The sequence below is a fragment of the Panthera uncia genome (genome assembly GCF_023721935.1).
Source record: "Panthera uncia isolate 11264 chromosome C1 unlocalized genomic scaffold, Puncia_PCG_1.0 HiC_scaffold_3, whole genome shotgun sequence".
Lineage (NCBI taxonomy): Eukaryota > Metazoa > Chordata > Mammalia > Carnivora > Felidae > Panthera > Panthera uncia.
The window spans coordinates 19,525,630-19,550,013 of NW_026057584.1; the positions used below are offsets into that span (position 1 = coordinate 19,525,630).

General features: G+C 54.3%; 1 protein-coding gene across 6 annotated transcripts in view; it reads left to right on the forward strand.

Moving 5' to 3' along the window:
- The window catches only part of TNS1 (tensin 1), a 225,563-nt gene that overhangs the window by 132,515 nt on the left and 68,664 nt on the right, over window positions 1–24,384 (forward strand). For all 6 annotated transcript variants that reach the window (XM_049614914.1, XM_049614915.1, XM_049614916.1 and 3 more), the window contains 12 exons: window positions 2,335–2,384; window positions 4,488–4,659; window positions 7,103–7,153; window positions 8,065–8,187; window positions 8,577–8,641; window positions 9,597–9,680; window positions 13,199–13,311; window positions 13,716–13,776; window positions 14,011–14,086; window positions 14,682–14,811; window positions 16,592–16,657; window positions 17,790–17,906. In XM_049614914.1, the coding sequence (XP_049470871.1) occupies window positions 2,335–2,384; window positions 4,488–4,659; window positions 7,103–7,153; window positions 8,065–8,187; window positions 8,577–8,641; window positions 9,597–9,680; window positions 13,199–13,311; window positions 13,716–13,776; window positions 14,011–14,086; window positions 14,682–14,811; window positions 16,592–16,657; window positions 17,790–17,906 (1,108 nt within the window). The remainder of the gene's footprint in view (window positions 1–2,334; window positions 2,385–4,487; window positions 4,660–7,102; window positions 7,154–8,064; window positions 8,188–8,576; window positions 8,642–9,596; window positions 9,681–13,198; window positions 13,312–13,715; window positions 13,777–14,010; window positions 14,087–14,681; window positions 14,812–16,591; window positions 16,658–17,789; window positions 17,907–24,384) is intronic.

A 24,384-nucleotide genomic window follows, 5' to 3' on the forward strand; every position in this document is an offset into this window, starting at 1 on the left:
CTGCTTTCTGCCAGCGAGTGTCACATGTCCTCGAACTCTGCAGAAAACAGGAAGCCCCGTCAGTTAGAGGACGGCCCAGTGATTCAACAGGGGATGACCATCCAGCTGTTCCCGTCCCTGTCATCTGGTGGGGTCACGGTCCAGGGCAGCTTCCTCCCCTGCTGCCCCTTCCCTGGCTGGCCTGGAGCAGAGCCGGCTTGGACTTTGTCTTATCACCTCTGGAGGCGGCACGGCCAGACTCTGTTGGGGCCAAGTTTTTATTTATCTTCCCTGGCTTTTTTGGGGTGGGGAGGTTAAGGAATGTGGAGTGTTGTAACTTTGGGAAGGGGGTGGAGAAACGGGATCCAGCTCTCCTGCCCCGTTCTTCCTTTTCACCCCTGCGCCCGAGGAGGCTTCTGGCTTCCCTTGGCTCCCCAGTCCCCTCGCCAAGCTGGCCTCAATGTCACGTCTCCCTGCAGCTCCGTGAGCCCAGACCCATGGCCCTGACCACACCGCAAGCCTCGGCTGCAGCTGTGGCTTCCAGTTGTTCGAGGCAGCTGTGGTGGCCTCCTCCAAAGTGGCTGTGGATCAGCAACAGATGAAACCCGAGGGGCTATTTATAGCAGGGTGGCCCCGGGGCCTGGAGCAGGGCCTGGGGCCTGGGGCGGTCCAGCGACTCCTCATCAGGGACCAGTGAAATCAAGACGGATGAAGTGTTGGGTCTCTGTGTTCCTCTGGGCGGGTAGTTTTGGAACAGCCTGGTTTGGGGCTTGAAAAGCAAACATGATCCCTCTTACCCGCGCCCCCCCCCCCGCCATGCCTGACTCATGCAAACCCAAGCTGTCAAGGCCAGGGGGCTGTGGAGACAGACACTTTCCTCCCCAACAGCCCCACTTGGTTCTTCCTGCTGCTACTGCAGAGGCTGAGTGGTTCGGAGCTGAGCTGTAGCCCACGCAGAGGGGGCTCTGGGTGCAGCCTTCTCACGGGTGGCTGGATGGAGACACCTCCTCTTAGTGGGGCTGCCCTGACTTTGGGCACTACCAGGAGCCTGGCCTCCAGGCTTCTCTGCCCCTGCCTTGTCGGCCCTGCAGGGGCCTGGAGGAGGCCGAAAGCGGCTGCTCTCTTCGGGGCTCCAGTGGTTAAACCCAAAGTCTGAGGGTGAGTCCTGCCAGTTGTCAACTTCCCCAGGACTTGGGGGTGAGTCACCGTGCCTCAGTTTCTCCTCTCCCTGGTAGACTGTGGTCCTGTCTCCTCCAAGAGGTGGTTGCAACTTGGTGGTGGGGAAAGGCTGGTTTCGGGGAGGCACAGGGATGTTTGGAAGGTGCCGATGGGCTCGGAGAGCCCTGGCTGGGCCTGGGAATCTAGAAGTTGGGCGGTCGATTTTGCATCACGTGAGGTGGCTGACAGGTGGGGGGAGAGGTGATTCAGGGCTCTGTGTATAGAGGTGAATGTTGGTTGTATGTGTAAGCACCCTTTTAATTGTACTAGATGCAGTAACAGTAACAATAAAGAAGTGCCTTATATGCATACTCCTTTTAATCTTCAAACAACTCCGTAAGGATTGCCCCGTCTTACATGTGACGTTACAGAGATCCAGAGCATTGAGTACTCCCAGGTCGGCCGGCAGGGTGACCCTTAGCTTCCATCACGGTGCCATCGGGTCGTCTTGGGCTGTTTGGGACCCAAACTGGGGTCCGTTTGCCTAAATTTGTGCCGGTTGACAACCCTCGAGAGGGGAGCGGGTGAGGGGGTAACCCAGTGGGAGGTGGGTCCGTAGGAGGGTAACTTGCTGCCCAGCACTGGTCTCGGTGGGTACACGCCGCCCCTGGCTGCTCTCAAGCCACAACTTCTGCTCCAATGGCTCCTTGTTGCTGCTGTGAAGGGGAGGATCGCGGGATGGTGGTGGTCAGGGGGTCAAGGTTCAGAGCAGGACAGAGGCTGCTGTCACCGGTCTTTCCTTCTGTCATGCTCGCGGTCGGTATTCTCCCCTGGGGGTTACGGTTACGGCATCCAGGGAATCAAGATGAAATGTGTTTCCGTCCATTTCGAAACTCTTTTATTGAGCGTGTACTCAGTGCAGATGGCACCAGCCCAGACATTTCTCAGCATCTGGGATTTCTTCCTTCCCTGGGGAGGGAGAGCTGGGCCCTCTGGGGGCTCACATGCACACTCACAAGCAATCGGTCTTGGTCGCTTTTGGCCTTAGGTTGCTGTGTAGCCTGGATGTTAGGGTGCCTGCGCTGCAATGTTGGCCAAGAAATAAGATCATCTGTGTTTGTCCGCAGCCCTGATGCTCCTGGGGACATCTCTCCGCCAGCCTCCTCCATAATGCCGCTTGTCTTTTCTCTGTCCTAGGGCTCCAGCAGAGTCACCCCGAGTGTCCAGCCCCACCCCCAGCCCATCAGGTATGCCTGGCTTGTTGGGGGGGGTGGCTAGGGATAGGGGTGCCGCTGTGAGGTCACTGTGGGTGTTTCCAGCAAATCGTGCTTTTGGGTGCCTGAGACCGAAGTCATAAAGCCACAGGTAGGGAGCGTGGGCAGATGCGCAAGCCACAGAGAGAGGATGCGGGTAGCTGCATACCCTTGGAAATGGTCATGTTTTGAATTCTAGCTCGAAGCTAGGCCTTGAGGTGGATTTTTTTTTTTTTTTTTATGTCCCTGCACGATCCCATCTAGTCCTTGCAACAACCCTGCAGGGTAAGTATTTTTATTCCCATTTGGCAGATGGAGAAACTGAGTCTCAGGGAGGTGCAGTGACTTGTTACAGGTCATGAGACCAACAAGAGGCAAGACTTGGGTGTGCCTTCGGGACTGGCTGGCATCATAGTCTATCTAGATCCAAGTCTTCTCTGTGGGCAGGGTTTTTGATGTTGAGGGTCATTTAGAAAAGGAAAGTTCTCTATCTGGCTGGGCCGGCAGGGGCTCGGGGCAGGGATGCACAAGGACTGGGTGCCTTGCTGATCTGTGTGCAGGTTCTGTGGTTTTTCTGGCTTGGTCCCTTCCCTCTCTGCCTCACCTTCACCTCTGAGGCTCCTGAGACAAGTGAGAATCTGCCTCCAGGGAAATGCAGCTCCAGCCAGAGAGGGCTGGTGTGTAGCTAAAGCCCCCAGTGGGTTGTGGCCGGGCTGCCAGCTGCCCGCAGACCTGAGCAGCCCCTTAGAGAATCTTCTTCCCTTACAGCTGAGAACCACCTTGGGGTGGGTGGGTGCAGGGTGCGATGCTGAAGTTGTCCAGGTGGTGGCACCGTTCTGCCTTGGACCCATCCCCGCCCGCCCAAGGCTGCAGTGAGAACCTTATCTTAGGGACAAGGAATGGCCCGGCTCAGAGGTCAAATTCAAACTGGGCTCCTTACCACAGCCCACTGGCCCCTCTACCACTTGGCTCCTGCCCTTGTCACCATGGAGAAGCCATACCTCGCCCTCGGCCCCTCCCCATCTCCAAGCCCTATATACACAGTTGGGTTCCAAGTTAACCCTGGTGGTATCTCTCTGCTGGCCCTCCCATCTCATCTTGACCCTGCTGTAGTGAAAGAGTCTCAGAAGGAAATGTTGCCCACCTTGGATACAAAGAGGAAGTGAGACAATAGGGGGCGGGTGACAGGGTAAGAAGGTATGGTGATAGGGAGGGTGTAAGGTGGGCCTCAGAATGGAATTTCAGTGTCCTGAGACCCATTTCCCCTTCCTGTCAGCTCCCCGGGGGCCACTCTGGGCCCTCCTGCTGGAAGAGAAGCTGGATGAGGTATAAAGGCGTGAGCCCCCGCCTCCCCTCACCCGGTACAGGGGCTCCCCACTTCCTTTAGGAGCTCAGGTGGCCACCTGCCGCCGCAGCAGTAGGCTCAGCACCCTCTTAGAAATCACGGAGGCTGCAGCCAAGAAATAGCCCTGGAAGGTGGTGGGAGCTGCCAGAGGTTGGGGAGAGCCAGGGAACAAAGGGCGGGAGCCGGCCTGCCTCTGGGGAGGGCTGGAATGTGCGCCGTGGTCTGGCTTACTGGAGCCCAGGTGAGCTTGTCACCTGAGCTGCCCTTTCCCCTGAGAAGCCTCCCCTCCCATCCCCCTGCCCACTCTATAGCTCAGGAGCAGGGGGAGGGCGGAAGAATGCTCAGCTCCAGGGGCACCCGCCGCTCTCCTTCCTGTACTAGATCCGTCCCAGGATCCTTTGAAAGACTTCTGCCAGACCAGGTGGCCACAGTGTGTTGGAGGGCTGAGCTGGACTCCTGGGCTCCTGGCAGGTTCTGATCCTGACCCCGACCTCTGCGTTTATAGGTTGAAGGCAGTGCCGACAGGATTGATGGCCACCTAGGGTTGCTGTCATCGCTGTTTGGCTTGGAAATGGCCCGAGGTCCTTGCCAGCCTCTGCCCAGCTCCCTTTCCTCTGGTGCTCAGGGAACAGCCAAGCCTCCGGGGTTGGAATTGTGGGCCACATAGAGTGTCTAGGGGGCACAGATCCCTACACCTTGCCCTGAGGACCAGGGTTCTGATCCGAACCCCCTTCTGCCTACTGTGTCTCCAGAAACATGAGTCTGAGCCGGACCACGGAGGACAGCTGTGAGCTGGACCTGGTGTATGTCACAGAGAGGATCATCGCCGTCTCCTTCCCCAGCACAGCCAATGAGGAGAACTTTCGGAGCAACCTCCGAGAGGTGGCCCAGATGCTCAAGTCCAAGCATGGAGGCAGCTACCTGGTGAGGATGGGGCCCAGTACCCCCCGTCCTTTCTGCTCACCACCTCCTCGCTGCCGGTGCCCCTGCCCACCTGCCCTGGGCCAGCTTTTAGCCTCTCTCACGGCCTGAGTCCTCACTCACCCCCCAGCCCAACTTTACTGGGAGGAGTGTGTCTGCGGCTGGAATGCGGCGTCTGGCACCAAGTCACGTGTGCCCGTGTGCATGTGTGCGTGTGCGCGTGAGTGTAGGTATATGTGCACGTGGGCATGCGTGTGCTCGTGTGTACGTGTGTGTTGACCAGGAGGACAGAGTAACAAGAATTCATGTTATTGCGTGCTTGCTATGACACAGGCCCCGTTCAATCTGCTCTCCACGTATTAAACTTCATGACAGCGCTAGAAATCAGGTTTTGCTGGAGCACAGAGAGGTGGGGCGTTTGCCTGAGGTCGGGAGGCGGCAGTGCCTCTGAGAAGTCCGAGGGCAGAGTTGTGGAAACGTTGCTATCACGGGGATGGTGCCTGGCCCAGGAGGAACACATCACGAATGTGGATGAGGGGCCCGGGGGTGCTCTTCTCTAATGGCAGAGAGCTGGCATGGGGAATCAGACCTATCCTTGGCCCCAGGGGAGGGCTCAGTTCTACAAGGAGGTGCCTGTGGATTTGGGCCGCACCCACCGACCAGACCGTGCAGCCTCGAGGGGCCGCCCCGATCTGTGAGCAGAGGCCGGCGTAGGGGACTGCATTAGGTCCCTGGGGCTGCTGTAACAGATTGCCACAAAAACGTGGTGTCTTGAAACAGCAGAACTGACTTTCTCACAGTTGTGGAGGCTGGAGGTCCAAATCAAGGTGTTGACCAGGCCATGCTCCCTCTGCAGGCTCTACAGGGGATCCTGCCTTTCCCCTTCCTGGTTTCCAGTGCCCCCCAGCGATCCTTAGTGACCTTGGCTTCTAGCTGCATCGCCGCAGTCTCTGCCTCTGTCCTCACACGGCCTGCCTTCTTTCTTGTGTCTCTCTGTGGGTCTTCTCATCTTATAAGGACACCAGGCATCGGACCTAGGGCCCGCCCTAAATCCAGGATGATCTCATCTTGAGATCCTTAACTACTTACATCAGCAGAGGCCCTATTTCTAAATAAGGTCACATTCTGAAGTTCCAGGTGGATCTGAATTTTTGTGGGACACTGTTGAACCCACCACAGACACGCCTCTCCATCAGCTGTGTTGGGCAGCGTTGAGAGCCCGGCTTCAGACACCAGGGAGTCCTGGGTTTGAGTGTTGGCTCTGCTCTCACTATCTGACCTTGGCCACTTTGCCTCACTAAACCTTAGGTTCTGCATCTGTAAAATGGGTCTAATTGTACCGCCTACCTCTTATGGTTGTTGAGAGAACTAAGCCAGCTGCTAGGTGTTAAAGTCCTCAGCATTGGGCTGGCAGGTTGGGGACACTCGAGTGGTAGCTGTTGTTAATGTAATAAAGTCTGTACAGTTACAGGGTCCAAGAATGGACTGGAAGCCATCTGGGATCATTCCCAGTTTCAGGAGTCCAGGGTTCTGTGGGTCTCTGCTATGCCACCCTCCCTCTGCTTTCCCATCGCAGGCCGTGTGGTCGCTTTCCTCGGCAGGAGGCGGCACAGTTTTCTTTGAGTTTTTTGGGCAATGAGGTGAAGGTGGAGACAGGAAGTCCAGGGATTGGGGGAGTCTTACGGGACATGGTTAGGTGTCGGAGGGCATCTTCCGGGAAAGGGGTGTCAAGGGTCTGAGAGGCCCCACTCAGGGTGATTTGCACACTCGGAGGGAGGGCGTCCTTCCACAGAGCTGTTGCATTTTTAGGCGGATGAGGTTCTAAAGTTGACACGTGAAGTGGAAACCAGAGATGGCCAAACACTTATCATGTCACACCACCGGATTCCCGTCCAGTGTGGACGGGTGGCACATGGGATGAGACAGGCTGCATCCCCTTCTCACCTGCAGTTTGGGTGTCTGTCTGCTCACTGAGGGTTGGGGCTGAGTGTCCATGTACTTCTTTCTCCTTCTCTTTAATTTTTTTTGTTAATATTTTTATTATTTATTTTTGAGAGAGAGAGAGAGAGAGAGAGAGCGCGCGCGCAAGTTGGGGAGGGGAAGAGAGAGAGGGAGACACAGAATCCGAAGCAGGCTCCAGGCTCCGAGCTGTCAACACAGAGCCTGACGCAGGGCTTGAACTCACGAACTGTGAGATCATGACCTGAGCCGAAGTCAGATGCTTAACCGAGTGAGCCACCCCGGCGCCTCCTCTCTCCTCTTTATCCTGAGAACCTGTAGTTGAGTGCCTGTTGGTCAATGTGTGGGTCTGATGGGACTCCATTGTAAGCTTATGCATGGATAGAATTTTCACTGGGTGGTTGGGAGGAGAGAGACAGAGACAGAGACAGATGGACAGACAGCCATCTAGCACCAATTCATGATCTCTTCCTTTTCCTCCTTGTAGCTTTTCAACCTCTCTGAGCGGAGGCCTGACATCGCAAAGCTCCACGCCAAGGTGAGCTGGTGCGGATTAGGGGTGGGGGCTTCCCTCTGCCTGGAAGAGAAGGAGAACAGCGTGGTTCTCCCCGTGGTTCCTACTTCGGAATCTGGGGGGAAGGGCTGAGTCACTTCGCAAAGCCTATTCCCTTTCTATGCCAGCTTCCCTTTGGAACATGGAAAATACTGTATTTATGGTTTCTGTAATACAGATTGCAGACAGCAAAGCTTGATGCAGCGATTTCCTACCCAGGTCTACCCCCCCACCCCCACCCCGGGTGCACATAGCATCTCTGGGGCGAGACTGGAGCTGTGAGAATTTTAGTCTTATTGAAAAGCATTTTGGATTTAAACTGGCTGGGAATTGCCAATGGCTGGTTTTCACTTGTTCACTCGGCGGGCTGAGTGCCGGGCTTTGCGTGGATATCTGCTCTGCCTCCCGGATTCTGGTGCCTGTTGCTGTGGGACCCTGGGCAGGTGACAGTTCTCTGGGCCTCAGCTTGCCCCTCTGAAAGTAGATGGGCTGGATTAGACGTGCTCTCTTGGCTTTTCCAAGCATGGGTTCTCTTTTAGTTTAACGATCTGTGAGTTAAGCAAAGCTTTGAGGAGCCTGAGGACGGCCATTCAGATCTGCCCTCTGTCCCCTTTCGGGTTCTCTTGGTTGGCCAGAAAAATCAATGGCTTGTGTGTCAGGGCCTGGAAAAGAGCTGTGAATGGCTGGGGGCTCTTCACTTTCCTCTCTGGCCCTGAGCCAGGGTCTCTGGGCCACACCCTTGCCCCCCACTCTGGGTTGTTGGGCAGGGAGGGCGGGAAGCGAGGTTGGCTGGTGGCCGCTGCCTTGGAGCCAGCATGTGGCGTAGGTGCAGCTCCCGCTGCCCCGGTTGAGTCTCTGGGGCTTCCGCCACTTCTCACTCATGACTTTGACCACAGGTCCTGGAATTTGGCTGGCCTGACCTCCACACTCCAGCCCTAGAGAAGATCTGCAGCGTCTGCAAGGCCATGGACACTTGGCTCAATGCAGACCCTCACAATGTCGTCGTTCTGCACAATAAGGTCAGAGCAGGGGCTGCTCTGTATGTACATGTGCGTGTGTGCATGTACACACGTGTGTGTATGTGAGCATGTGCACACATGCATAGACGTGTCCTCGGGTGAGTGTGTGTGCATTCTCCTTTCTAGGGGATGGTAGATCCTGTCCCGGGGGGCACCTGAGAAATGGGGGTTAGGAGCTTGTGGGACCCTCACGTGTGGTAGATGATCAACTGCGTTTCTTCTCTTTGGGACTCAGCCCGACCTGCTCCCCTCCCTGGCATCCCACTCCCTCCTTTGAACCACACCCCTCTCTCCAGCTGCTGCTCACTTTTTCTCCAGGCTTCTGGACGGGTTCTGGGGCAGCAGGGCTGGCCTTAGAAATACAGGCTTTGTGTTTGGGGTTCTTTCAGGGAAACCGAGGCAGGATAGGTGTTGTCATCGCGGCTTACATGCACTACAGCAACATTTCTGCCAGGTAAGAGCCTCTCATTCTCTGAATATTGACAGCAGGAACCCCGTCTGCCCATCCCTCCATGGCCTCTCCCTTCCTTGGGTGGGAGAATAATGACAGGGGATGGGGTGGAGGAGCCCACGGAAAGGAGAGGGATCTGCCCACGGCTCTGAGGCAGGTGGCTGTGCACGGAAGGCAGGAGCAAGGAGAGTCCTTTACTGGGGGCACTGGTGGCAGCAGACTCGAGAGGCAGGCCCATCCACGGACACCCCATCCAGCCACCTTCTCGGGACCACTTTTCCTTGGCAAATAGCCCTCTTTTTTCCTGAGTGAGCAGGTGAGAGAGTCAGAAAGAAATGTTGGATCAGATCTGGGTCTGAAAGAACCATCTAGAAGTTATCTCATCCTTGTGGGCCTTAATAAGGACTTTGGGGCTTGGGATGGGATGTTGCTAGAGAGTCAAGAACAGAGGGTCTATATTCTCTCTCTTCAAAATGATCTCTTTGCAGACAGATAGAATGGTCTATGAAGGGTTTAGATGGTGGTTGTGTGACTGTAAGAAACTTAACCCAGCCTAATCTTTCCTTAATGGTGAACATTTCCTGTGCACCTACTGTGTGCCCACATGTGCCAAGCTCGTTATACATGTTATTTCACTCAATTACCGTAACGACCTTCAAGGAAGGCACTTGTCACTCTCATTTGACAGAAAATGAAAATCAGGTTCAGAAGGATTAAGTAAACCTGCCTCAAGGCACAAGGTTAATAAGGAGGCGGCACATTTGGTATGGGAACCCAGGCTGTCTGGCTCCAAAGCCCCAGGGCTGAGTCCTGCAGCATACAGGATGCAGGAATGCCAGGGCACTCTTTTCCTGAAAGCTTCTCAGAGTAGGGTGGCTGGAGGGCTCTACAGGTCTGGGGGAGCAGGGGTGGGGAGACCAGGGAGTTGGCTCCTCTGACCACCTGTCTCTCCCTGCAGCGCCGATCAGGCCCTGGACCGGTTTGCAATGAAGCGATTCTATGAGGATAAGATTGTGCCCATTGGTCAGCCATCCCAGAGAAGGTGGGTCTCCAGGGCTCACTGCCAGTGCATGCACACGTGTGTGTGTGTGTGTGTGTGTGTGCGCATGCGCTGTCTTGGGGACTAGCCTCACGTACCCACAGTGGGTGGAACAGCCATGCCTAGGTGGGGGTGTACAGAGCATGCATATTCAGGTGCCAGCCTGGAGTGCTGTAAGCTCAGGGGCATGAGTGAGCAGCTGTGTGTGCCCACAGATGGGCATGGCTGTTGGCTTCTGAGGCCAGCGCTGGAGAGCAGCAGTGGGGCCGCTGGTGGGGGATGCATTGGTCTGGGTGCAAGAAGGCAGCTTGTATGAGAAGGGAATGCCATGTTGGTCCTGGCAGCGGGACCGCGTCAGTGCTTGGGTGAGCCTGTAGGAGGCTGGCGTCATTGCCGCCTGCCCTGGGGAGATCACAGATTCTTACCATAAGGGTCACCTTCTGCTGGGAGAGCTTTAAAAATTTTACCAAGGGCTCTCAAGCACGTGGTCTCATTGGAGTCCACAGCAGCCGAGGGAGGAAGCAGGGCAGAGAGGATTCATTGATTCATTGGATAAGTTTTATGTGCTCTACTACATTCCAAGTGCTGGGGATATCTAGTTGAGCAGGACGAAGTGCTTTGCCCGCAGTGAGCTGATATGCCACTAAGAAAGATGGGCATTGCACGAGTAGATAGACCAACAGGACAATTTCAGGTAGCGGTTAGTGCTAGGAAGGAAAGAGAACAGAGTGGGATAGACCTGGTGGAGGAGATTGGGGCTATGTAATGAAGGGGGTCAGGGAACACCTGTCAGAAATGATGGATTTGAGGCCAACCCTGCATAATGGTGAGCTACGGTATGATGATCCAGGGCATCCCCACTTTACAGATGAGAAGCCTGAGCCTAGGGAGGGGACTCAACATGGCCAGGATCCATAGCAAGTATTAGCAGAGCTAGAATGTACTTGGGGACCTGTAAGTCCGGTCAGGGCAGGGCCCCCAGGGTTGTGCCGCCCACTGTCCTGAGGGCTGGCCCGGGACTCTGCTCTGTGGATAACGTGCTGTTTAATGATGGCTGAGAGAGCACAGGGCTGGTGGACTGTGGGGAGGCTGCAGGTGAGTGCGAGTCAGAAGCCCAGGCTCAGAGGGGAGAGCTGGAGATGGGGAATAGGGCCCTGCCCCTATGTGGCCAGAGCTGCGGGCCCACCACACATGGTGATGTGCCACACCACTCTGCACACCGGGGCTGTGGGACTGACCCTCTCAGCAGGGTCTCGTGGAGTTTCCCAAGGACATGAGCCATCAGGGAACTTTCAGGTCGTGAGAAGTACTTGGAAGGGGAACAAAACCCAAACAGAGCGTGATGGGCTAGAGAGTGATAGGGTGAGCTCCAGGGCTGAACTTTCTGAACAGGTGACATGCGGGGTGAGCTCTGAGAGGAAGAAGGGAAGCATCTGAGGGCGGGGCTGGGGTCACCACACAGAGGGGACAGCAAGTATGGTGGCCCAGAAGCCAAAGCATCCCACTGATTTTTCCAGCCCCTCGGAACACTGACCGGGCAGGCAGGACCCCCTCGCCTCTCTATGCTGGGGTTTCCCTTCTTATTCTTCATCATCACCCCCATCTTTCTTGCCTTGTTAGAAGGGTGCCGGCTCCGCTGGGGACTTACTCCCATTGTAGTGGGAAGCCCAAGCAGAAGCGAGTCCTCAGGCCACCTGGTGTCTTGCACCTGGCACAGGACACCCAGGAGCCAATCTCTGGGTCAGCCGTCAGAAACAGGATGGCTTTATGTGCAGAAAATTCTGGCTGGGCTGCCAGATGCAGCAGCTGTGGATCAATGAGAATCTTCCCAGGGAGGAAAGAACGGTCATTCAAGTACCTGCTCGTCGGTCCCTGGCTTTCTACATATGGCTGGTGGCCTTGGTCACGAGCCTGACCTTGAAGGATAAGAGGGACAAACAGAAGAGCATGATGTTACGGTGACGCAGTGTGGCTTGGAGAGAGTGGGCAGAGCAGTCACACCCCTGCAGCAGAGCGCCTGGAGCACGGGGTCGGGGTTACCTCTCAGCCGTAGGAGTGTTCGGGGACTCCACAGCGCATGGCGTATGCTTACACAGCGCGCAGTCGGGCGTATGTTTACATTATCTGTCTGCCTTGCAGCTTATATCTGCAACCGCACCTGCTTATGGGTGGGTGATTCTGTCCGTGCCCGTGTGTGAACATGCAGCTGTTGGCTTCATTATGTATTTGTTGCCACTTTCCCGCCTTCTGGGCAGTGTCGTTTGCAGGGACGGGAGCAGTTGGAGGAGAGGAGGGCAGAGAGAGAGGGAGGGAGGGGCTTTGCCTGCAACTCCCCCATTCATTGTCACCCCACCCCCGGGCGGCTCATTGTCCCCAGCGCACAGACACATCCTGTTGGCACGATCCAGAGATCTGATAGGAACCGCCATTCCAGGTTTCCGGTTTGAGTAATGGGGCTGGGGGCTAGTCAGGGGCTGAATAGGAACCGGCTCTGCCCATCAGATTATCTTGCTTGGGTAGTCTGAAGTGACCCCACCCGGGCCCAGGGACAGAGGCCCACAGGCCTGGAGGTGGGCCAAGGAGCCAAGAGATAGGAGGGGACCATTGTCACGGTCATGTGGGTTCTGGTTCCACCAGCCTCAAAGAGCCCCCTTGCCTCTCGCCAAGTCTCAGGATTCATTGTGATTGGTGTGGCTGACCCAGCTCACCATTCAGAAAAGGAGGGCGCACTGACCAATCCACAGCAAAAGGACGGGCCTCTCTTTCTGGCAGGTGCATTGAAAGACAGCATTCCTTCTCTCCCCACCCACCCCCGGCTTTGTGTGTTCTTGCTGTGCCAGCAACTCTTTCTGGACCTAGTTTCCTCTTCTAGAAGGAGTGGAGATGCATTCTTCCAACAAGATCCAAAGAGAATTGGGGAGAGGAATACACAGTAGATATTAGATGTCTTTCAATACCAGATATAGAGGGATTTCATACACTTCAGCGTGATATAAAAAAGTGAAGGACTGTAATTGTTAAGCTCTTACAGTTTGCTGGACTGTCATGTGGCTGGGGGTCTGTGGGGACAGAACTGGGGCCTGTGGTTATAAGCATAAGCTTGGTTTAAGCTAGGTTTAGGGGTGTTGGAGTGTTTGATGGTTGATCAGCCTGCCTTGTGCAGTGGTGAGCAGCTAAACGATGCCTGTCAGGGATGTTGTGGAGGGGAATTTTGGTCCAGCTGATTTTTGGGCTGGGAGTGAAGCTGGAGAGGGATTTTCATTTTGACCACCAGGGGGCGCCAGAGAACCCCAAAGCAGAGTATTGCCTTGACTCAGCTCCTGCTTGAGTGGTACCTGCTTGTCCTCTCTGCTTGGGGCTCCAGGCAGCAAGAAGGGATGGTGCTGGGAAGCAGACCCCAGCTTCCAGGAGGTCTAGGAGGGTGGTGGTGGGGGGTAGCTAGGTGAGCCCAGAAAAGAAACCAGGATGGCTCTGCTCTAGGGCAGGCCTCCTGGCTGAAGTTGCCCCTATCCCTGCCCCAGGTACGTGCACTACTTCAGTGGCCTGCTCTCTGGCTCCATCAAAATGAACAACAAGCCCTTGTTTCTGCACCACGTGATCATGCATGGCATCCCCAACTTCGAGTCTAAAGGAGGTACCTGCCTGAGCCCTCTGGCTTCCCCTCCTCCTGTCTCCCATCTTCTTTTCTTAAGAGGCAGCCTTGGGGTGGGGGAGGGGGGAGGGTAGAAACGTATGCTTGGATTGGAGTCCCGACTGCATGACTTCCTGAGCTTTCGTTGAACCTCAGTCTATTCATGGGTTAGATACTGGCATTGCCTGCTGGCACATGATGTCGGATGTGGCAATGTATTTTATAAACTTAAAAATGCCTCTCAAATGAAAAGTTAGTATTTCTTCCTCCTTTCTCTTTCCATTTCTCCTTCTTCTTTTCCTTCTTCCCCTTCTTCCCTCCCCTCTCCCCAGCCCTTCCTTCCTTCACCCTCTCCCCCACCCCTGCACCGTTCCCGCTGTCTTAGCTAACATCACCCTCCCTTACAGGGTGTCGGCCGTTTCTCCGGATCTACCAGGCCATGCAGCCTGTCTACACATCAGGCATCTAGTAGGTCCACAGGACAAAGAGGCCAGGGGTGCCTGGGGCCTGAGGCTGAGGTCCAGGGACAGGGTGTGGGGGGATGGGCCAGGACCTCCTCTAGGAGGATCTCATCTAGCACAGGGCTGAGGGACAGAGGCAGCAAGCCTTCCTAGGAGCCCTCTGGCAGGGGGCGGTAGGGAACAAGCGTGCTGCCTGCCCCCTCAACAGCTCTCTTTCTCTCCACTCGCCTCTCTCCCATAGCAATGTCCAAGGAGACAGCCAGACCAGCATCTGCATCACCATCGAGCCTGGCCTGCTCTTGAAGGGGGATATCTTGGTGAGTGCTGCCCCTCTGTTTCGAGCCCCCTCCTCCCTGTTTATTTTCTCTCCTTTCTTCTCTCTTCCTGCTCCCCTCCTGCCTCTCCAGACAAGATCACCACTCCTCGTGAGTCACCAGCCTTGGGGCCATAGGCTCTCAGGGCTCCTGCAAAGGCTTTCAGCCTCCAGTAGTCCTTGTGCATCCCCCTGCCTCAGAGTTGGACTCGCTTCTCCTACGCCTGTCTCTTGGTCTGGAATGTCTTCAGGGAAATATCTCTCTGTGTGAGCTGGCTTCCCATGGTGACAAGGACTCCTTCACTTCTAACTTCAGTCTTTTCTCCTGTAATTTAAATTCACCCCTACTTTTTCCTTTCTGTGTGAAGGAACTTCTTGGGAGGACAGTTTTGTCCCTACAGGGCAAGATTGGCCTCCAACATTCTGCTTTCTAGAAGTTTCCCCAGATAGCTCTGAAATCCTGTTTGGTATTGGTGACCTCTCCCTCAGTGGGCTTGGGTGAGCCCTGGTTCTCAGTCGTGGAGCTAATAAGGAGGCTCCCTGAGACCTGATTTCTCATCCTCAGTCCCCTGATGGGCTCTGCTTTCTTTCCCACCCAGCTGAAGTGCTACCACAAGAAGTTTCGGAGCCCAGCCCGAGATGTCATCTTCCGTGTGCAGTTCCACACCTGTGCCATCCATGACCTCGGGGTTGTTTTCGGGAAGGAAGACCTTGATGATGCCTTCAAAGGTGAGCTCACTGAGTAGAGGGACAGACCTAGCAAGGAATAACTATACCACAGGGTAGAAGAGCAATAATGGGGGAGCTATGGCAGTCAGGAAGGGGGAACCATTTTCTGAGGGAAAGAGAGTTGGTTAGGGAGGTGTCTCCCTTCTCTATCTGTTTGAGGTTTTGTCTATATCACATTGAGACCTGGAACATATCCACATCCATTCACCCATTCACTCATCCACCCATCCACCCATACATCCACCTACTTATCCAAATCCTCCCTCCCTCCCTTCCTTCCTTCCTTCCTTCCTTCCTTCCTTCCATCCATCCGTCCATCTACCCACTCTTCCAAATCCATCCATCCATCCAACCATCCATCTATCCACCCACCCATCCACCTACCCACTCTTCCAAATCCATCCATCCATCCAACCATCCATCTATCCACCCACCCATCCACCTACCCACTCTTCCAAGTCCATCCATCTATCCATCCATCCATCCATCCATCCATCCAACCATTCACCCATCCATCCACCCGCCCATCCATATCCATGGATCCATCCACCCACTCATCCATATCCATCCATCCAAATCCATCCATCCATCTATCTAATCATCCATCCATCTATCTAACCATCCATCCAAATCTACCCATCCATCCACCCATCCATCTAAATCCATCCATCCACCCACCCATCCATCCACCCACCCATACATCTACTCACTTATCCAAATCCATCCATCTATTCATCTGTATGTTTGTCTATCCCTCATCCATCCATATATCCACCAAGAATCATTATGTGTCTGTATGTGCCAGGCATGCGCTAGACCCTGGGGATACGGAGAGAAAGAAGTCAGGCCCTACCCTCAGGGAACTCACAGTCCCATTGGAGATAGAGACACGCAAGTGTGATACTATGAAGGGACCCCTGCAGTGATGGAGACATGCACTGGCATGTCCCATCCAGGAAGTGGTCACCATGCCTACTGTAACTTTGCTTTCCACACAGATCACACAGATGGTGATCTGTGTGCAGATTGGGCTCAGGCCAAGGGCAGAGAGTAGGGCTGGGGCTCGGGGGAGGAGGAAACTGATTCCCCCAGTGCAGTAGAAGGATGTTTCTGTGATGAGCTTCCCCTGGACTGAAGCCAGGAGGGGAAAAGCAGAAGATGCCATTATAATTCAGAACAGAATGCAAATGTTATCAGTCTTAACAAGGAAAAATAAAGGAATAACAGACAACATAAAGGTGGAGTTGGTAGAGGCAGAGGCAGGGGGGTGGTGCAAATTTTCTCCTCTTACATGTAGGGGGTCAGGAGACACCGTCGAAAATGAAAAGATCAAGAAATAGAGGTTTAGCTTAGGATCTAAAGTCTCAAAGGCAATTAGAATAAATAATGATAATAATAATAATAATAATAATAATAGTAAGAATTGACTTAATAAGAAGGGAGATAGGAGTGATATTAGTGGGCCAAATTAATCATTTTCATAATGGTGAATCAGTGGAGATTACTTGAAATCGGTAAATTGAGAGATAGTGGCATAAAAATAGAGTCTATTATTTACAGTCTTAGAGGTAACTGTTAGTGGAACAAGAAATAGAAATGGTTGGGCATGGTTATCTCAGGCAAGTAAGACTAGGGCTAAAGAGGCTCATTTCATTACGTATATATGTGGTATTATCAACCCTGCATATGCACATTATGTTAATCTTGTCTAGAAAGATTAAAATTTGAGTCCTTTTGGGGAATTCACTGCCCCTTTTTGTCTTTTCTTCTCCCTTTTCAGATGATCGATTTCCAGAATATGGCAAAGTGGAATTTGTATTTTCTTATGGACCAGAGAAAATTCAAGGTATTAGCTTGTTAGAATTCATTTTTTCCATGCCCTTGCTTTCATCCTAACCTGTCCTCTCTCCACCCCATCTGCCCTACAATTGTCAAGTTACTATGGCTACAAGGCAGGCCAGCAGTAAAGGATCTGGGTATTAGAGTGGACCCTCAGCTAAACATGAACCAATGACTTAATCTTTGGAGAATAAAAATAAAAAAGCCTACCAAGAGGTGCTGGGTTGGGTAGACTGTTCTTGTCCCATTAGGTCACCATCCTGTTATAGTCAGAGGTTGAGGGCTGTGGTGGATGGAGGGAGTGGCTGGGGGCCATGCAGAGGAACTAGATGGACGAGAAGTATTTATGAGGCCCGAGGTGGTTCAACCTGAAGATGAGAAGGCCATTTTAATAATAGCCATTAGGCCTTTAGACTGGTTATATGTGGAGGCCAGTTGTTCTCCATCCTGTTTGAGAACAGAATGAGGACGAGACGAAATTAGGTTACAGACAGTGGGACTCTGGGTAGATTCTAGAAAAGACTGCCAAGAGGAAAGGAAAGGGACTTGCCCTAGGAGGCAGGACTTGGGGCTCGTGCGCTCTTCCCCTTCTGTGGATGTGTGGGAGAGACTGCTTCTCCCCTTGGATTTCTGCCTGGAGTGGAGGGCATCTTAAGGGGGAGGAGGGGGGTTGGCTAGAATGACCTAGTGTCTTCTGAGTATCACGGCTGTGATTTCCCTGATGTCCTTGGCCCCATGCTGCTCGGCACAAGCCTCTTCCACACTCCCCTTGAATCCAGGGGCAGGCCTTCTGGCCCCCTGGCACTGACCCAGGGACCCTAGAGACGCAGAATAGGACGAGACAGACACCCAGCCAGAGGGCTCTCCAGCTTTCTCCCTGGGAAGGGGGGGATCTTCATTCCTCAGTGTTCCGTCCTGATTTACCCCTACGACCTGGTATGAGCCTTTTCAAGAATGCAAGAAACCAGACTCCTGGGTTCTCTGTCCAATTTAAGCTACTGGTCCCACCCACTATGGTTAAGAAAATAAGAAGTCCCTTAGGGAGCATCCCTGGGGAAGCTGTTGACTTCCTCTGTTTTTCTAGCTGCTGATTTTTTTTTTTCTTTCTCTTCACTGCCCTCCCGCCCCATTTCTCTCAGGCATGGAACACCTGGAGAACGGGCCGAGTGTGTCCGTGGACTATAACACCTCTGACCCCCTCATCCGCTGGGATTCCTATGACAACTTCAATGGGCATCGAGAGGATGGCATGGAGGGTAGGTGATAGCAGTGGCTTCTAGCTCCTCTCCAAACAACACTGCCCCTGCTCACATGGCCTTGGCTCTCTTGGTTGGCTGTGAACGCCATACTGGGTTCAAAGAGGAGGCAGAGGAGAGGTCCAGGGCACCTTGGAGAGCTCACAGTTCAATGGGGGAAGATAAGACAGAGCATAGATAATGAAGACAGAGCTAAAGAATGCAGCCAAACAGCCACACGAGAGTGTATCGCTGTTGTTAAATGAGTCCCATCTACGGTGAGCAGTGAGTGCTCTGAGACTGGCAGGGGAGGGATTCTAGACAGCTGGAGTGGCCTGAGAGGGCTCCTCAGAGGAGGTGGCCTTGAGTGGAGCTTGAGAGAACTCCTGTGCAGCAAACACTGCATTTGTTAGATTTCTTTTCAACCTGCTGTTAGATTTCTCCAGGCTCATTGCCTGAGTTCCCCGGGGTCAGAGCACTAGGAATGTAGACACAGCATGCAGGACCTACAAGCTTTCATCAACAGCCAACGAAAATGTCGAAGAGCTGGAAATGAAACCGATAGGCTCCAAAATTTGAAAAGTAAGCTGCAGTTGAAATTAATGCATGTCTAATTTAGCTACAAAACCTAACATTATGTCAGACGGTCAACTGCCACTCAAGTTCAGTCCCTGAGAGTTATATATGGACTGTATTTATTTGTGTGGTTCATTTGAATATGTGCGGTGGGTGGGGCCTCCAACAGGGGGCATGCCTGGAGCCCAGGAGCCCTTGAGACGCCTGTCTGGGGGTTGGCATGGACTTGCGTTTCTGATTTGGTCCTGGGACCGCAGCATGGCAGATCTGGAAGCATCCTGAGGACTGCTGGCTCATTCCCCCGTTTTCATTTGGGGATAACTGAGACTCCCTTGAAGGAAGGGTCTCCCGATTTACCTCCACGGCCTGGGATATGTCCTTTCAAAGACACCAGCTCCCAGCCTCTGGGCTTCTCCCAGCTGCAGCTGGTCCTAGGGTGAGACTGTGCCATCTTGGGGACTCTGGGCCCCGTGGCAGACCTGGGCTGGGGGAGCCAGGCCTGCTGGGCCCCCGACCTGCTCCTGACTCTCTGTACCCCCCTGCCTCCTCCCGCCTTCCCCCTGCCTCCTCCCACCTTTTTCTCCAGGATTTTGGATTTGTTGAATCCACTCTGAAATTCTTTTAGGTCTTTTCTTGAAAACAGATGGTCTCTCTGACCTTAGAGATACCACAGTGAGTGATAGATTTCAGAGCGAGTGGGACGAGGGCGGCCGTGGGGCTAGAACCCAGAGCTTGAGGAGAGCATGTTGTTTACAGGCAACACTGCCAGGTCCATGGCTCCTCCTCTTGCCTCCCTTAGTTCCCGCTCCCTTCCTCCCCCCAGGGGCCCAGACACCCCACTGGGCTGAGGCGGTGCCCAAAGCACGCCTCCCCACTGCCCCAACCCCATCTGCTGTGCCGAGTGGCTGGGGAGAAGGCAGAGGATGAAATGAATTAGTTCTGAGGTACCAAAGGCTGCCAGCCTAATTGTTCATCGTTCTGGAGATGTTTGCATTTTTAACAAGAACACTTGGCAATTTGAAGGTATTTTCAATGTCTCCCTATTTCTCCCTGGTGTGGATTCAATGCAATGGTAAACGTAAAAGCATTTAGTAAAGTGCCAGGCAAACAAAAGGTAAAATAATTACAGAGAAAGAAGGAGAGGCTGTGGAAGGCCAGGGTGGGGACACAGTTGCTGCGAGGGAAGGCGGATGGCCCGGTGGAGGGAGACCGCAGCCGTGAGAGGCAGGGAAGAGGAGGAAGGAGAGGGTGAGGGAGCCAGGGGCTCTTCTCCACCCCTTGCCTCCCTCCTCTCTCCTCATCCGCTTCCCCAGGCAGGGGGATGGAACCAGTGGGACCTTTTGGCCAGTTAAAGGTCAGCTCATCCTGCAGGGACAGAGGGGCTCCTGTCTAGAGGCTGAGAAGCTGGCCCTGTGCCTGGAGGGTGGGAAGGGAAGGCTAGGGAAGCAGTTCGAGGCTCTGCTGTCCTCTCCCCTGGCCTGGCCTGGCCTGGCCTGACTACGGTTGGCCTGGTCCGGGAGCTACACAGTTGGGGTGGTCAGCGGGGCTAACCCTGCCTGTCCAATTGTGTGCTCCCCGCTGCCACTGGGCTGCATCCCCCACAGGGAAAGCAGAGCCAACCGGAACCAGCCATAAGGTGGGAGCGGTCATCATTATTCCTATCCTGCTTTTCTTCCTGGCTGGGGGCACTCCTGGAAGGTTCTAGATTCTGGGGCCCTGAGGTAAAAGCATTTTCTTCTGGCTAATTTTCTTGATCAAGAGGGAGAAGTAGGAGGCCTGTGCCTGTCTCCCTAGTTGGGGGCAGGTCCCTGTGCCTCAGTTTCCCCATGTACTAGCTGGCGTAAGGACACCTAACCCCCAAGACTCTGGGGTGCCCAAGAGATGGCTCAGGCTGGAGCCTGGGAGGTGTCTGGGTGTCCCCTGGAGTGGTCCTCGGGCTGGGGGGATGGGCTCTGTGGGTTAGGGTGAGTACCAAGGTGGCTCTGCCTGTTCTCTGAGGAAGTCGCGGCCTGGGAGCGGCAGGCAAAGCCCGAGGAGTCGCAGCAGTGTGGGCGAGCCTGTGTGCTTCAGGCCTGACTGCCCGGGTCTGGTCCAGGTCCCAGGTCTCCCCTCTGGAGCTGCCTGCCCTTGGTCGAATTACCTAGCCTTCCTATGGTCTTTGTTTCTTCGTCTACAGACTTGGGATCGTAACAGGACTCGTGCCATTGGCTTCTCCTAGCCATTTTCATGAAAGGCAGTTTAGCGTAGGGGTTCACAATGTGGCCTCTGGAGACAGACTACCTGGGTTCAAATCCTTTGACAAGACGCCAGGGCCTTGGTTTGCTCTGCTGTAAACGGGGGATTCAGTCGACAAATCATTTTGAGCACCTTTTGGGGAGTAAGAGCTTCGGAGGCTGCCTGTTGTGGCTCCTCACGTGTCTCTGACAGGTCAGTGGTGACTGTGGCCCGCACCTGAGACATCTGCAGACAAGGCTAAGGGGGAAGACTCCTCGGCCTTAGGAGCTCGTTCTGGCTTTGCCATGTGACAGTCGTGGTGCCCAGCCCTTGATAGTGACCATTTCATGTCATGGTCACAGCCACCCTGTGAAATGGCACCATAATGGTGCCTGGATAGGGAAACCGGGGCACAGAGGAGTTCAGTAACTTGCCTAAGGTTGCCTCGCCGGTAAAGAGCGGATCTGGGTGTGGAACGCCAACCGCTGTGCTATTTTGGTAGGCACCAGGTCCTGTGGCACTCCCCGTGTCGCCACCGGGCTTGGGGGAATCTGCTCCCTTGGTCCCCACCTCTCACCCCTGTGCAGACCAGATGAGCCCTGTCATGACTCCCAGGATGAGGGAGGGATGGGATGCAGTGGTACATGGGGCACAGCACCTGGGAGACCGTTAGGCCCCCCCGGCAGGTGCTTAGCAGGACTTCCATGCAGAGAATAGCTGAGGCATGTCCTAGGATGTCCCTACCCCGCCCTCCAGCAGGGTATGGGGCTGCTCACACTGGAATGCCTCTGGTGAGGGGTGGCCTCTCAAAAATAGGTAGAGGGTAGCGTGTCCAAGGTGAGATGAGGCCATTTCTGGAAGTGGCATGCCTCTTCTATTTCAGGCCCAGCGAGGGAGGAAAGGCCAGACCAGTCCCTCTGGAGCCCGCTGGGTGGCTCAGGGGGAAAGGCAGGGGACACTGAGTCAGGTGCTGGGGAACAGAGAGAGATGACCTCTGGCCTGGGCTGTTCCTCGCCCCCTCCCTGCAGTGAAGGCAGTCAGCCCTGCTCCCCCTGCTCCTCCTGCTCCCGTAGGAGATCCTGACTTGACCTTCCATGACCTGCTCTGTGTCCTTGGTGCCGGCACCCCCCACCTCCCCCCTACCAGTTCCCAGTTCCACTTTCCACTCCCTCAGGACATCGCTGATCAATCTCAGCAGCAAAACGAGGGAAGAAAATCCATGGGACTTCTGTTCTCTGTAGGCCGACCTTCCAGGCTGGGGTGGCCCAGGCCAGTCACGGAGCCTATCTGATGCTGTGCTGCCACAGTGAGGAAACTGAGGCTCGAGAAGGGTGGGGACCTGCCAGAGGGGGAGGAAATCCTCACTTGTGGAACCCCCATCTGCGTGACCTCATATCCTGCTGTACTGACTCCGTTGCTCCAAGGAATACACCAATGTGGTCGTGTTGTGGGGCATCATGAGATGGGACACAGGGTTGCTATTTGAATCCAGGGGTCTGACTCCGTCCCTTTCCACCTCCCTTGGAGCTTAGCTTATTCAGCGCCCCGTGCCCCCTAATTCAGGGTGGTCCTTGGGGTGCTTGTCCAACTTCACACACCTTTATTATTTTTTTATATTTACTAAACAATTTTTTAATGTTTATTTTTGAGAGAGAAAGAGAGAGAGAGAATCTGAAACAGGATCTGTCAGCACAGAGCCCGAGGTGGGGTTGGAACCCACAAACTGCGAGATCATGACTTGACCCAAAGTCAGATGCTTAACTGACCGAGCCACCCAAGCACCCCCCCCCCCCAGGCGCCCTGAACTTCTCACACCTTTAGATGGCAGAGAGCTCACTGCCACCCAGGGAAGCCATTTCACTTTGGACGAGCCCGAAATTGAGGGGACAAGGAGAGTTGCCTTTGCGTGGTGGACCGAGGTCATGGGGACCATGGATACTCAGGGACCGGTAATGCTCTCCTGCGCTTAGGCCAGAAGGAAGGGGAAGGGATAAAAGGTGAAGAATCAAATGGAAGCTTAATATCAAGAACTCTCTGATCAGAGAAGGTCCCAGGCCTTGGGACATGTGGCTGGGGAGCGGGGGAGCCCCTCTGTCTCCAGGACTCCTTACTTTGGGAGTAGCTCCCTCTGGTGAACACAACGGCCTGGTGTCTGAGGCTGCTTGGGTGGCCACAGTGAAATACCACAGACTGTGTGGCTTAAACAACAGACATTTATTTTTTCGCCGTTCTGGAGGCCAGAAGCCTGAGAATAAAGCGTCAACAGCATTGGTTCCTCCTGAGCTCGTAGATGGCTGACTTCTTCCCTCTGTGTCTGTGTCCTGACCTCTTCTTTATAAGGACACCAGTCAGATTGGATTAGGGCCCATTCATAGGACCTCTTTTTAACTCAATTACCTATTTAGAGGCCCTATCTCCAAATACAGCCACGTTCTGAGGTACTGGGGGTTAGGGCTTAAACATAAGAATTTTGGGAGCAAACACTTCAGCCTGTGACACCTAGGAAGGAGTTTTCTGGGTTGCCTGTAGTCAGATGCCTGGAGCCTTGGTCCTGAGTGGGGAGGAAGAGAAGGTCCAGGGTGGTGAAGTGGAGAGTGATCTAGCCCCCCACCAGCCTCCTCCTAGCAGGCTGTCTCTGTCTTTCTCTGCTTTGGTCGGAAACCTGCCAGCTCAGCGCTCTGGCTGACACCACGTTTCACAGCCTCCAGAAGCCCCATTAGCTGTTTGGCCCGAGTTCTGAAGCCCCATGCCCAGATCCCAGCTCCCTGTGGGTGGGAGTGGGGCTGTATTTTTGCCTATGCTGCACAGAGCGGTCTCCAAATTCCTCCGGGGTGTTCCAGGGCGAGCCTTCTCGGAAGCGAGTTCCATACCATGCGATGTGGGCTGCCTTCCACCTCCAAGAGGCCCAGAGGTTGGCCAGGCCTGAGCTGCCTCACTGTCTCCATTTACTTCTCCTGTTTCCTAACCCCCTTGGACATTGAGTTGTTTAGAGTCCCTCACAACTTAAGAGGGTATTGGGTAATGGGGGTGCGTGCTGGGCAAGGTAGCAGATGGCTCAGGGCCAAAAGAAAGAATGGAGAACACGATAGGCCCCCTGGCCTGGTGGCAGATGGCAAGGGGGGCTGGTGACCACCCCTCTTCTGGGTTGTTCCTCCATGGTGCCCATTAGTCCCTCTTTGTTTCTGTGGGCAGTTCCCCCACCCCCCCGCCCAGAGCCAGGGGCACTGGGGGTGTGGTTTTGTGCCCAAGCATCTCATCCCTCTGAGGACCTGTGAGGAGAGGCACTCTGTGACTGTAGGACACCCAGAGTCTCTTCAAGCTCTGTTGACTGAGCTGGGGAAGAGCCTCCTGATGGCAGTCATGAGTCCCTAGTCTGTGGTAACTTCACCTGAACTGGGCTTGTCCAAGAATTCTCTGATTTTTTTTTTTTTTTTTTTTTGAGAGAGAGGAAAGAGGGAGAGAGGGAGACATAGCAAACAGAGAGTGAGAAGGAGAGAGCAACAGGCAAGGAACATGGAGAGAGAGACAGACAGACCTGGGTAGACATTGGCCTGGGAGGCAGGGGATTTATGTTCTGGGTGCCCTTGGTAACTCCTTTTCTTTAGCTCTCCCTTGTTTCCTTTGAAATGAAGGGATTGAAGGAGTGGTTCTTTCTGTTTCTTTGAGCTCAATCATTGTTTCTGTGACTTGTGAGGAGCTAAGATGGACC